Source organism: Eschrichtius robustus, chromosome 16 (assembly GCF_028021215.1).
Source record: "Eschrichtius robustus isolate mEscRob2 chromosome 16, mEscRob2.pri, whole genome shotgun sequence".
In the NCBI taxonomy this organism is placed as follows: Eukaryota; Metazoa; Chordata; class Mammalia; order Artiodactyla; family Eschrichtiidae; genus Eschrichtius; species Eschrichtius robustus.
In genome coordinates, this window is record NC_090839.1 from 31,054,571 (window position 1) to 31,068,865 (window position 14,295).

The 14,295-nt window shown below is 40.7% G+C and overlaps 1 protein-coding gene across 3 annotated transcripts in view; it reads left to right on the forward strand.

The window, feature by feature from the left end:
• Window positions 1-14,295, forward strand: part of ATRN (attractin) — a 170,167-nt gene that overhangs the window by 70,032 nt on the left and 85,840 nt on the right. For all 3 annotated transcript variants that reach the window (XM_068524863.1, XM_068524861.1, XM_068524862.1), the window contains exons 11-18: window positions 899-983; window positions 4,308-4,528; window positions 7,278-7,399; window positions 8,305-8,443; window positions 10,031-10,221; window positions 11,556-11,775; window positions 12,988-13,173; window positions 13,695-13,928. In XM_068524863.1, the coding sequence (XP_068380964.1) occupies window positions 899-983; window positions 4,308-4,528; window positions 7,278-7,399; window positions 8,305-8,443; window positions 10,031-10,221; window positions 11,556-11,775; window positions 12,988-13,173; window positions 13,695-13,928 (1,398 nt within the window). The remainder of the gene's footprint in view (window positions 1-898; window positions 984-4,307; window positions 4,529-7,277; window positions 7,400-8,304; window positions 8,444-10,030; window positions 10,222-11,555; window positions 11,776-12,987; window positions 13,174-13,694; window positions 13,929-14,295) is intronic.

The window sequence follows — 14,295 nt, forward strand, 5'->3', positions numbered from 1 at the left end:
TTTAATTAAAAAAAAAAAACAAAAAACCCTTGTCTGTGAAGGGAAGAAAAGGGGTAAGTTGAGTGCCTCCTTGGGCATATTTAAATACTGCGGTAAAAGTCAGGTGGGATAAGAGGAAGGGCTCCTGCCACACTGGTTTTAGGGAAGGAAGCAAGGTGGGTGGTCAGGAAGCTGTGGGAGTTGATGGCCTCTGTTCTGCATGTGAGGAAGACCACAGAGTTTAGGCTGGGTAGGAGAAGAAAGTGAAAGCTTTTGTTGTCAGGGTTGAATAAATGTCCGGATTGAGTGGAAGAACCTTTGCTTAGTGAGTGTGAAAGTCTGTGTGTCTGGGAACAGAAGACAGTGAGTCAGAGGTTGGTGTGGTTCAGCAGCACCTGTTGGTATTGAGGTGCAGAAGAGAAGTTGCTAGCGTGAATCAGAACAAAGGAAAATTAGTAGATCTAGGGGGTCTAGGAAAGGACCTTTTAAAAATTAGATAAAGTTTGATTTTTTTTTTTTAGTTTTAATTTTCCACCTGTACATTTCTATTTTAGTTACTGAGTTGGGGCAAAGCAATATAGAGTGGAAAATAATTATGGAATTCACATGTTTTACTTACGTAAGCTTTGAAAAATGTAAAATTTGCTTAAGTTAAAAAACATTCTAGTGGGTAATATTGATAGGCAACAGAGTGAGTGATGTGAATGTGCATTCACTAATTAGAATTGCTATAGAGTCCTACCGTTCTTCCTTGCCCTTCTGTTCTGTTGCTGCTGCATTTTACTTCAGAAATAATGGTGTGACTAAGAAAAACTGAGATATGTTTGTGTTTATTACAGTCTTCTTTCCCAAAGAAAATGCCAGTCCCTATTGATTATGAATGACAGTCCCTTCTGAAATGTGTTTTTCTTGCTCCTAGCTTGTGACCGATGGTCAGTGCTTCCCAGACCTGATCTCCACCATGATGTCAACAGATTTGGCCATTCAGCAGTCTTATACAACAGGTAATTGAAGAAGTGCTTGCTCCTTTTCTCTTGTGTTTAAAATGAAAATGAAGTAAAATATGAAGTGATATTGGACTTACATGTTATTCATAGGATTACCTTATCCCATTGGTTTTTTACAGAATTATGTTAGGTATGAATTTCCTGATTTATATTTAAAATATTTGATGTGAATTTGAATTACTTCTAATGCCATGTTTGTTGATGTAATTTTGTTAGCATGCCGGAGTAAGCTACGTTTGGTGTTGTCTGAGTGCATGGGACAAGAAAAGTTGTGTGCAGTTACTGTCTTAGGCCCTCTGCTATTTGCTATTGTTTGTGGTGCTTTTGTCTGAGTGGTGAAGAAAGATTTGAAAAAAAGGAGAGAGGACACTTTAGATAAGGGATAAGATATGGGCACAGAGGTGGGGAGATTCTGATGCTTCATATAGGTCAAGTCTGTGGTGCTTCATATATATCAAGTCTTTGGATAATCTGAAGTCTGCACTGCATTTCATTGCATCATTCAGAAGTGCCTGGCCCAAACTAATAGAGCTCTTCACAAATCTGCCCCTGGAGAAGCATCTGTAATATAAGGGAGCTCCAGAGTGGCCATGTGACCTGTACCTTATAGTGTGCTTTACCGATTTTTTTATTTGTTAAAATAGTCTAATCATGTTGTTAATTTTTTCTCATTTTTGTTTCTTCTCTGATTACTGTTTACTTCACCTTTTAAAATTCTAGGCCTTATCAATCCTGAAACTATTTAAATGCTATAATGCCTATGTATATTATGTTAGGATTCCCTACATTTTCAAAATTTCTGTTGTGATAATGAAAGTTAAATGAGGTAATTCACCTTGGATTAGGAAAGATAAGAAAGCAACCTATCTTGGAGATGTGAAGGAAGAATTGACAGAATTCAAACACTTAGATACTGGAAAAAGGGACATCTTTCACAAAGTAAACAGCTGAAATTTAGCAATAAATATGGTTTTACTATGGGAATATTTGATAGGTATAGATTAAAATGGAAGGATTTTTGACTACTAATTTGAAGTGTTATCTTTTTAAAAAATATTTATTTATTTATTTGCCTGTGTTGGTTCTTAGTTGCGGCACGTGGGATCTTCATTGTGGCGTGCAGGATCCTTTTTTTGTTGTGGCACGTGGGCTCTCTAGTTGTGGCTCGCGTGCTCCGTAGCTGCAGCACGTGGGCTTAGTTGCCCCATGGCATGTGGGATCTTAGTTCCCGGATCAGGGATCGAACCCATGTCTCCTGCATTGGAAGGCGGATTCTTAACCACTGGACCACCAGAGAAGTCCCTGAAGTGTTATCTTAAATTGTAATTTGATATTTCCTCAGTAAGGAAAACGCTTAAAGTTTTCTAGTAAGTGCCTCTTGATGTTCTTCATCTGAAAAACAGTGGGTCCATTTTGTCATCATCTTGCCTGTGAGTGCCTGGCCTCAGCTGTGTTCGTCTTTATATTCATGGTGTTCTCCTAGCATAAGATTTGGCACATAATAGGCATTTGCTAAATGGCGGCTGTTAGTACCATAATGATAATTAGCAAATAAATGGATTTTCTATCAAAACATTTTGGAGGTTTTATATAAACTCAGAGAAGTTGACAGTTTACCATAAGATGTAATTTAACCATGAATCAAAATTGGGAATGGCTTGCCTGAGTTATAATAATGTGCTTATTTTTGTATAATTCCAGTGGAGTATTTGAGCCTATATGCGAGTATCTGTATGAATGGGCCAGGGTTGGAGGGGGGCAGGGCATGACAAGGGAGGTCATGTAGTAAAAAACCATGGTTAGTTTAATTGTTTTTTCAATTTTTTTTAATTGAAGTATAGTTGATTTACAGTGTTGTGTTAATTTCTGCTGTAATGGTTAGTTTAATTTTGTGAAGTAATTTACCTAAAGAGAAACTTTGATTCACATGATTTCCACATTTTGAATGATGGTTCCCTTAATCGAGCATCTGCATTGGGCCAGCTGTGCTTCACTTAGTCGTTGTGCTTGTGGTTTTTGAGGGAGGCAGGAAGAAGAGTGGCCTGTGAGGCATTGAGACTGCTGCAGATGCAGCTTTTCTTTTCAGTTCCCTGCTCCAAGCCTCTTTGAAGGACTTTGCCTACCCTCGCATAGCCGATGTGACCAGATGAATTCAGAATTGCTAAGAATACCAGCTGTACTGGGAGGCCGGTGGAGCTTATTTTGTTTAAGCAATAAATTGACTAGCTGAAACCAGACTATGTAATGTGATACTAAGTAAACCAATATGAAGTTAAAAATTAAACCTGGTGTTCATTTTTGGTTACTGAAATATGTCAGTTTTCAGATATAGTAAAAATACAGCCACAGAATCTTTACGCTTTAGTTATCCTCTGTCGATTTGAGGAAAATTGAGGCACAGTGAGAGTGAATTATTTGATACCTTATTGTGGGTTAGTGCTAAACTTCCTGGTGGATTATAGGATCTCAGAGTTGGAAGAAATCCTTGAAATCATCTGTTCCACTAATTAAAATGTGACTTGTACTGTGTACTAAATTTTCATATGCACTTTTATCTCTTTCTTATTGGTCTATGTTTTCATTACACAGTTTTGGTTTTTTTTTAAATTAATTAATTAATTTATTTATTTTTGGCTGTGTTGGGTCTTTGTTTCTGTGCGAGGGCTTTCTCCAGTTGCGGCGAGTGGGGGCCACTCTTCATCGCGGTGCGCGGGCCTATCACTGTCGCGGCCTCTCCCGTTGCGGAGCACAGGCTCCAGACGCGCAGGCTCAGTAGTTGTGGCTCACGGGCTTAGTTGCTCCGCGGCATGTGGGATCTTCCCAGACCAGGGCTCAAACCCGTGTCCCCTGCATTGGCAGGCAGATTCTCAACCACTGCGCCACCAGGGAAGCCCCCATTACACAGTTTTGATCAGAGAGCCTTTATCTATACTTCTTAAATTGTACGTACTTATATTTAATATTTAAAAACATGTAGATGTAGGATTATGTGTATAATTTTTAAATATGCTAGCTTGCCCTGTCACTAAAATATTTTGAAGAATCCTGGTTAAAAGTCACTCACTTATCATGAGAACTTTTTAATATAGTAGCTGTATAGAGGAGGTAGATTATTGGAACTATTCTGGGTAGTCACAGGCCATTGTGAAAGGTTGGAATTTGGGAGGTAAAGGTATAAGAATGTTTTTTGAGGTCTTGAAAAATAACTTTTTTACAGGACTTTTGATATGTGAGATTCGTCTAAAGATTATAAGAAGTATATCATGCATTTGTTTATGTAAGTTTTCAATGAACTCTTTCTCTCTCTTTTTTTTCTTTTAGCACCATGTATGTATTTGGTGGTTTCAATAGTCTCCTCCTCAGTGACATCCTGGTATTTACTTCAGAACAGTGTGAAGCACACCAGAGTGAAGCTGCTTGTCTAGCAGCAGGACCTGGCATCCGGTGTGTGTGGGACGCAGGGTCATCTCAGTGTGTCTCCTGGGAGTTGGCGACTGAAGCACAAGAAGAAAAGTTAAAATCAGAGTGTTTTTCTAACAGAAGTATGTTTTTTTCTCTTCTTAAAATTTAATTAATTTGAGATCTCATTTTATCTGAATTGTGAAGTCACTTATCCAATGTGTACTTTTAATGTTCATTTTATTATCCAAAATTATTCAGTAATAACTTAGGCAAATGCTTTATGGGTGTTTGAAAATTGGATTGTAAACATCTTTATAATGGATGGGAACGTGCCATGTCTGCTATTTGCTAATGATGAAGACAAAACCTTTTAGCATTGCATAGACTTTGTATACCAACTCCAGAACCTAGTTTCAGCTGTTTTGAGGCACTGCAATCCAGTAGGACTTTTTATATCTGCACTGTCCCAATATGTTAGCTACTAGCCATATGTGGCTATCAGACACTTGGAATGAGACTGGTGTGAGTGAAGAACTGAATTTTAAAATTTTAATTAATTTAAATTAAAAACTACATGTGGGGACTTCTCCAGCGGTCCCATGGTTAAGACTCTGCGCTTCCACCACAGGGGGCACGGGTTCCACCCCTGGTCGGGGAACTAAGATCCCACATGTCACGCAGCATGGCCAAAAAAAATAAATAAATAAAAACTACATGTGGTTAGTGGCTACCATATTGGATTATACAGTTCTAACATTAAGGATAAGATTAAGAGGGCCAATCCAGAAAAGCTATGTTGGGACTTCCCTGGTGATGCAGTGGTTGGGAATCCGCCTGCCAATGCAGGGGACATGGGTTCGAGCCCGGGTCCGGGAAGATCCCACATGCCTCGGAGCAGCTAAGCCCGTGCGCCACAACTACTGAGCCTGTGCTCTAGGGCCCGCGAGCCGTAACTGCTGAAGCCCGCGGGCCTAGAGCCCGTGCTCTGCAACAAGAGAAGCCCCGGCAATGAGGGGCCCCCGCTCGCAGCAACTAGAGAAAGTCGCTTGCAGAGCGGGGAAGACCCAATGCAGCCAAAAATAAATAAATTAATTAATTAAAAAAAAAAAAAGAAAAGCTATGTTGGAGTAGATTGTTCTAGTGGATAGAGGTATTATTCTTTTCTAGCTTCTCTAGTTGGGCACAGCAGTGATAGCAAGGCAGACAGTTGCTGAGGATGAACAGTGATCTCTCCTTCTAGAACCACCCCTTATATTGTCCAAGCTTTCTTCATCTTACCTACTCAGCTCCTTATTACCCTTTTGCTCTGACATATTCGCACAGTGCAATACAATGAAGTCATATGTGAGAAAGTCCTTTAAAAGGAAGAAAAAGGGCTTCCCTGGTGGCGCAGTGGTTGAGAATCTGCCTGCCAATGCAGGGGACACGGGTTCGAGCCCTGGTCTGGGAAGATCCCACATGCCGCGGAGCAACTGGGCCCATGAGCCACAGTTACTGAGCCTGCGCGTCTGGAGCCTGTGCTCCGCAACAAGAGAGGCTGCGATAGTGAGAGGCGCGCGCACCACGATAGTGAGAGGCCCACGCAGCACGATGAAGAGTGGCCCCCGCTTGCCACAACTAGAGAAAGCCCTCGCACAGAAACGAAGACCCAACACAGCCATAAATAAATAAAATAAATTAAAAAAAAAAAAAAGTTAGAAAAATGTCTCTGAAAAATATTGTTTTACTTCAATTAATTTAAACTATGTTGACTGAATTTCTTAACTGTTAGGGTTGGTGTAGCAGTTACCGTGAGAGTTATGATGGATAGAGGCAGCGTTCACTCTCTTGGAATGCTCCAAATTAAGCTGAACATAAATCCTCAGTAAGAACACCCAGGCAGCTTTACAGGTTCATTGGTGGGCTGGTGAGTGCTGGAGAACTAAGATGACCAGAACTTGGTAGGGTTAGTCACTGTCTCCTAAAAGGGATAAAATCAGTGAAATAGTTATTTTTTAACCACATTTAAAAAGTTCAAATTAAATATGCAAGTTTATAGGAAATAATATTTAATTACCTTAGGTGGTTCATTATGAACCCATTTGCTATGAACTCATCTCAGATGTCACCTCCCTGGTTCACTCTGCTTTCTCTGTGGGCTCAGTCCGTGGGGTGATGACCAGGGCAGGAAGAACAGCCTAAGGAGGAGGTTGTTGGGGTCTTTGTGAGAGTGGGCCCTGCCTTTTCTTGTCCATGGATTCTACCATGTGCCATGTCCATGAATGGTTCAATAGATGAGGCAGCACTGTTGTGCGGCTTCTCTTTCGTTGCTGACCTTGACCTGTCTAGGGTCAGTAGGAGATCAACAGGTCTCTAGTAGCCCAGAATTTCTTGGACTTACATATATGTGTATTGCCTTCTTTGGGGTTCTGTGGTGCTGCCTGCTTCCTGTGCCCAGAGCAGCCTTGCATTTATAGCTGGGAGGAATGGCTTGGTCTCCTACATTTCTTTGTTTGGCCCCTGGGCTGCTCTTGGTGTTCATTCAACTGCTAGTTGATTTCTTTCTTGAAAAGAAAAGTATTCGAAGAACCAGACCTATTTCCCTTATATCTCATTGTTGAATTATTCTATCTTTGTTTTTCACTTTCTGTGTACTTTTGTTAGGAGGGTGGAGTACAAAATGGCTTTTCTTCAGATTGTTTACTTATTTCTAAATATTGTTTTGACCTGAACACACCAATATATTTTCCTGCCAGTTTCACTCCTCATTTTACTTCCCAAGGCTTGTTATTTTATTTTATTTTATTTTTTTTGCCTCAGGGTCATATTTTGCTCAACAGCAGTTGTAATGGCCTGTGACATTTCTGAGGAGAAGCTGTCACAGTTGATGAGTTTTTCTTCTCTTCACAGCACTTGACCATGACAGATGTGACCAGCACACGGATTGTTACAGCTGCACGGCCAACACAAATGACTGCCACTGGTGCCATGACCATTGTGTCCCTATGAACCACAGCTGCACAGAAGGCCAGGTCAGAGTCTGTTTCTAAAGGATTTCAGAAGATAGAAAAATCCTGAGTGGGATTAGGTGTAGATTTTAGAGCATATGGTATAGCCCAGAGTTATCTTTGAAACCTTCAGTGTAGATTTGGATTTTATTATTGCTCAAGTTTCTTTGAGTAAGGGATGCTCTATATGTCCTAATTCCAAAGGTTCTGCTAGCCACGAGGATTGATGTGTGGTGTTTTAGAAGAAAGCAAGATTATTATTCTGAATACACTCCAGTCCCTATGCATGGCTGTGGCTAAGTACTAGGTTCTTGGCGTGAAGTTTGTAATGGTGTGCTCCCTCTACATATGCAAGGTTTGGGGAGCAATTTAGGACTTGAGAGTGAAAGTGAGTCATGTGTGTAGCAGCCAAACTGAATTGTGGAAATAATAGACTTTGCAAAATCTCCTTGTCTTATGTTATATCTTGGCTCAGCATAATTTATGCTTACCATTTATGATTTTTTATTTAGGTTATAAGGCAAAAAAAAGACATGATGACTCAACTTTTATAATTTTTGACTGTTTATAAGACATTCTTTGTCAGTCTGTAAAGCAGCTCATAAAATAAAAAACTTTCAGAATGTTTGGGAGACATTTAAAAAGCAGCAAGTTCAACATTCCCATTCTACAGATGAGCAAGTTGAAGCATGGTGCTTAAAAGAATGCACTGCTTCCTTGCCAGGTAAAGGCATGTCCTTGAACAGAACATTTAACTATAGTGTTTCCACTGCAGTGCTGCTTCATCAACATCTTATTTATTTATTTATGTATGTATGTATTTGTAGTTTGCTTCCTTAGTTAGACTGTTGTTTTTAGTATCCTATTTGTTCTTGCCCTGAGTTCTCTTTGTGGATATAAGAGAAAAGCTTTTGTCCATTGTATTCTAGATCTCCATTTCCAGGTATGATCATTGCCCCAAGGATAACCCCATGTACTACTGTAACAAGAAGACCAGCTGCAGGAGCTGTGCCCTGGACCAGAACTGCCAGTGGGAGCCCCGGAATCAGGAGTGCATCGCCCTGCCTGGTAGGCCTTGCCAGGGGCATCTTGATGTGTGTGGGTCCAAAGACTTCACACGCACACACCCTCAATACTGTGCAGCCTAGATTGAACCCCACAAAAGGGGCGAACTCATTTTATCCATTCATTCCCCCTCACCACTATTGTGGTTGTTATTTTTTAAAGCAGAAATACAGTTCTTAAGTATTTACTTCTACCATCCTTTGAAAGAAAGTGAAACGTCATCTGCTGCTGTCGAGAATCAAGGACAGCTTGACTCTGTGTCACTGAGCCTGCTCCATTGTCCCTGCCCCACTCTCCATTGTCCCTGCCCCACTCTACGGTAACCTGGGAGTAGAAAGCAGCAGTCTCAGCAGCCAGTCTGCTGGGCACTTTATGAAGAGTACTTCTCGCTGACCGCTGGGATCAGGTTTTCAGCACCTTCTGATAAGAAGGAAAGGAGAGATGTCTGTGTCAGCAGCACCTCCTGGGATGACCCCAGCCCCAGATACCTCAATTTATAGCATTTCTGAGGTTCAGGATGATAAGTTGGGGGCCTGAAGCCAGCCAGCCATGGCTGAAACTGTATGATATATTTGCTCAACCAGGAAGCCCAGGAAGGGGACTTCTGTGGCTCTGTGCAACACAAGTACAGGGTAGCTGGGGTCTACTGGGCCCCTCTTGAAGTCCTTCGGAAGTACTTGATTCAGCTTGCTGGAGTGGGCTTCTTGTTCTTTTACCTCATTGCATCTCAAATTTCAATGCATAGCAAAGTACCTGGGGGTCTTGCTAGAAGCCAGATTCTGGCACATATTTGTGGTGAGGCCCTAGAATCCGCATTTCAGCGAGCAATGACACTGATGCCACACTTTGAGGAGCAAGTCTTTATCTGCTCTGAAATGATCCCTTTCCCGTGGCACCTTCCGTTTATTTCACTGGCTGTTGATGAACATTGTTGAGGGCATCTCCAGGGTACTTTGGTTCTGGTGAAGTTGCTTTGCTCGTGCACTGTCTTCCAGGAAGCATGCATAGCTTCTGTGCAGTTCTTTGGGTGGGTACAGGAGGTCACAGTAGTAGACTACAAACTTACCTGGTGTACTGTAGCACTTCGGTTTATTTTCCAAAAAGGCTCTTTCCACCTCACTTTTGGGATGTTTTGTTTCACTTGATGTGAAAACAGTGCAGCTTTTGTAGACTTGCTCACTCACCAACTCATTTCTGTTCTTGCAGTTTTCCACCCCATCTTTCCAATAATGCATATTCCTTTTTCTGCTCTTAGGATTTTAGCCTTGTTTCTGATTTTTCTTCAAAAGGAGGTTTATAAGTTTAACAGTGGCATCAAACAAATGTTTTCCTCTAAGACATAGGAGGGTTGACCTCAGAATATGCATCTTGAGATCCAGGAAATATGACTGATAAACATTTAAAAAATTCTTGTGTGTATTCTGTATTTGGTCCTTAGTAATGTGTCTGATGCACTCACCACATCCGAATGAAGTATCTAGAATTCAGCTCACAAAAACCATTTAGGTTTTCAGCAGTTCAAGCTGCTAATATACGTAGTTTTGTGTGATTTCTAAAACTCTTTGTTTTTCTCTCCCCTCTTTAATAAAGAAAATATCTGTGGCATTGGCTGGCATTTGGTTGGAAACTCATGTTTGAAAATTACTACTGCCAAAGAGAATTATGACAATGCAAAATTGTCCTGTAGGAACCACAATGCCTTTTTGGCTTCTCTTACAACCCAGAAGAAGGTGGAATTTGTCCTTAAGCAGCTGCGAATCATGCAGTCATCGCAGAGCATGGTGAGTTAAAGTCCTTGGAACTTAAGTTTCTAGTATCCATCCTTCTACTGACGGCATGACTACGGCTTACCTGTTACATGCTTGGCAGGAAGAGGAATGCTAGTAGGTGCAGTGTAATACACTGTGGAACTGCACTGTCAAATTCTCTTCCTTTAATAAATTCTTTCTTATCTTGAAATTTCCAACACCTTATTTTTATTAGTCATATTTCATTAAATTATAAGATATATCAATAATTACATGCGTATTGAACAGTAACATGTTTACATATGCACATATCCTGTGACATCAGTAGATGATTTCATATCTGTTTTATCCCTAGGTTCTGTTGGGGTGGGGGAGGGGAATGCCATTACTAATTAGCTGAGCTGAATTAAGCCACCTGAGTCTCTCAGATTTCAGGTTTTACTACAGTGTGTAATATGATTTAATGCTAATCATCCTAAGAAATGGACATCCATTTGGGTCTTTCTTAGATCTGACCAACCCAAAAGGAGAGGGCATCTTCTTATCAGGAGTTTCTGAGCACAGAAAGTCCCCAAGTTCTCTTCCTGTCCACCCAGTGCTCTCAGGCAGCTTGTAGTTGATATTCCACAGTCACATTTTGTCTTTTTTAGTACAGAGTCCTAGAACTGTGGTCCTACCCTCAATCAAGTAGATCCTCACAAGACAACGCTCTTTCAACAACATTGTCTTTGGTATAGAGCAGTTAGGGGGAAATGTCAAGCAGGTAGGAGGAATGGGCAGCACTTCCTTGGGAAGGACATAGGAAGTGCGGTCTGGGTCTTGGCTACATGTGGCATCTGAGAAAGACTTTCCCAGGAATTCATTGTCCTATTTTCCCTATAAAATTCAGTGACAGCCAATACCCCCCACCTCCCCAGCTGAAGGTGGGAATCTTTAATCATCATTTATCTAAGCCTGAACTAACCAGAGCTTCCAAAACAGGCTTAGATAATGATAGGCATATAACCAGTATTTCATAAATATCGATACGATGATTTCACGTATAAATAGACATTTAAACCAAGTTGGGGTTGGTCATCTCTTCATAGCATTTGTCATAGCATGTAGAAATTTAGGAACTTGATTATTACTTTGATTTTGATGTCTTCTCCGAGCTGTATTTCTGTCCTTTGTAAAATGGCCATATTAAAGTGCCAGGCATGATATGTAACATAAAAATGATGGTCTGCAGTAATCTACCATGGCTGAATCGGGAGAGGGAGGTTTTCCTTTATCTTTTGGACATATGTAACTTAATGGTTTTTGTCTAGAACCAGTTTTGGTCAAGACATTGATTATATTCATAGCTGTGCCTGTTTTGCCTGCAGTCCAAGCTCACCTTAACCCCGTGGGTTGGCCTTCGGAAGATCAACGTGTCCTACTGGTGCTGGGAAGATATGTCCCCATTCACAAATAGTTTGCTACAGTGGATGCCATCTGAGCCCAGTGATGCTGGATTCTGTGGAATTTTGTCTGAACCCAGTACTTGGGGCTTAAAGGCTGCAACCTGTATCAACCCACTCAATGGTAGTGTCTGTGAAAGACCTGGTAAGTATATGGGTGAATTATGCGTTACTGGAAGTTCATTGAAAGAGAAACTATAGAAGGCATAGTTAAGTATTACGAAATTTTCATGAAAAACCGATGGAGTATTGATTTCAAGCATATGAAGCAGAGTGTAACAGAATTTTTAAAGCAGAAGGAAATAGTGTTTGGCTCTGAATAGTGTGAGCCATGAGCAAAACCAAAAATAACTAACTCTAATATTCTGATTAACTGTGAGATTGATTGGTTTGTTGACCACAAAAAGTATTGATAATTTCTCTGAAAGGCTAATTTCTTGGTGTTGGCAGGGAAATGTTGTGGAAGAAAGAACAAAAAATCCAAAGAAAAGATCAGAAAAGCAAGCAGATCACTGCAGGGACAGTGGACAGAAAGATAGTGTCACTGGGGAGAAAAATGATGGGAGTAGCTCTGTGTCATGAAGCAGAAGCAAACCTTCAGCATGATAAAGCTGCAGGAGAGTGCTGAAGGACCGGACACTTGGAGTAGCTTCACAGACTTGAAGCTCTCTAGGCACATTTAGGCTTCCTAAAGGCAGGCACAGGGGTGGCATTTGCAGCACGCAGACAAGCCCTAAACCAGCGTCCTCCTCCTGCAGAGGGACTCACAAGCAGTAGTTGGAATTCTGTGGCTGCTTTTGGGAGGCTGGACTCCATTGACATCATGTCTTATTTTAGGAAGGTACTGTCATTTGTCTGAGGAATACAGAGGTGTGGAAGAGAATTCATAGCACTGTAGGAGTCACCTTAAAGTATAATATCTAGGGGAACTTTTCAGCCATTTTGGATCCTGAGTGCTTTGGTGAATTTAATGAATGCTGTGGTTCTTTTTCCCCCAGAGTATACAAAGATGCAATTTTGCATATTCAGGTGGATTGTAAAACCCCTGAAGTTCATCCTGGGTCTCCTATGTCATAAGGAGCTTTAGAACCTCTACTCTTATGGAAAGATTAGCTTGTTCCCTCATGTCTGTCCTTAATGCTCTTTGAAAAGAAAAACTGTTTTCCCCCCAAGTGTATAAATATACTTGACTAAATAGTACTTGATGACCTAAGACTTTCTATTTTCTTCTTCATTTAGTGTAACCCACTGAATTGATTACATGACACACTAGTGGGTCACAACCCACATTGAAAAGCCTTTGACCTTAGGTGACATAGTGGGAGCTCTAAGTGTCTCTCTTGGGTTTACTTCCCAGCGAACCACAGTGCCAAGCAGTGCCGGACACCGTGTGCCTTGCGGACGGCATGTGGGGAGTGTACCAGCGGCAGCTCCGAGTGCATGTGGTGCAGCAACATGAAGCAGTGCGTGGACTCCAATGCCTACGTGGCCTCCTTCCCTTTTGGCCAGTGTATGGAGTGGTATACCATGAGCAGCTGCCCCCGTGAGTGAAAAGTGAGCTCTAGGCAGTATGGGTAACAACTCCTGTGTGTAGGGCAGTGCTGTCAGACTCTGAAAATTCTAGGGATGAGACCAGACTTGACCTTCTGCTCAGGACTGTCCAGAGACTGCCTGATGTGAACCCACATACAGAATCAAGAACAATGACACAAGTAAACAACTGTAGGATAGATCACAGTACAGAAATAATTTGCCCAACCTCAGTATCATATTGCTCAATCCATGTAGTATCTCCACATCTTAATCTCCTAATTCATAAAGAAGTGCTTTCCAGGAGATGATCTCTAAACATCCTGGGATTGAGAGAGGAGGGGAGGAGTCTCTATTATATGTTGGACAAAATATTGGGCTTTTTAAAATTTTATTATGTCATTTAAACAATCACAATAGAATAGGAATTTTGACTCACAGAAGTTCAATAGTCTGTTAAAGAAAAAGGTAATTTAAATACAGTGAATTTAAGACTACATGTGATAGTGAATTGTAATTTATGTTTTTTTACAGCTGAAAATTGTTCAGGCTACTGTACCTGTAGTCACTGCTTGGAGCAACCAGGCTGTGGCTGGTGTACTGATCCCAGCAATACTGGCAAAGGGAAATGCACAGAGGGCTCCTATAAAGGACCAGTGAAAATGCCCTCTCAGGCCCCTACAGGAAATTCCTATCCACAGCCCCTTCTCAATTCCAGCATGTGTCTGGAGGACAGCAGATACAACTGGTCTTTCATTCATTGTCCAGGTAAGATGTCTTGTGTATCCAAAATCAAGTGTTTCACTACCTATTTACAAAGAATAAAGCCTTGAAAGCTACATCATTTATATGGATTTCTTTAAGAAAAAAATAACAGATCGTTTAGGAAACTATTTGTTTCTTGTGAAAAATATTTTTAATGTCAATTAATGAAAATCCTAAGGACTTTAAGTGAGTTGTCTTGCTAACTTTCATTACAAAAGTATTGAAATAAGTTCATTATAAAAAATTAACTATTACAGATGTAGATAAAATAAAAACTAGAATTCCTCTTCTCATCTCTAGAAGGAAAAACTTTTAACAGTATAATATAGATACCTCTAGATATATAGTTTTTAAAATAAAAAATACTATG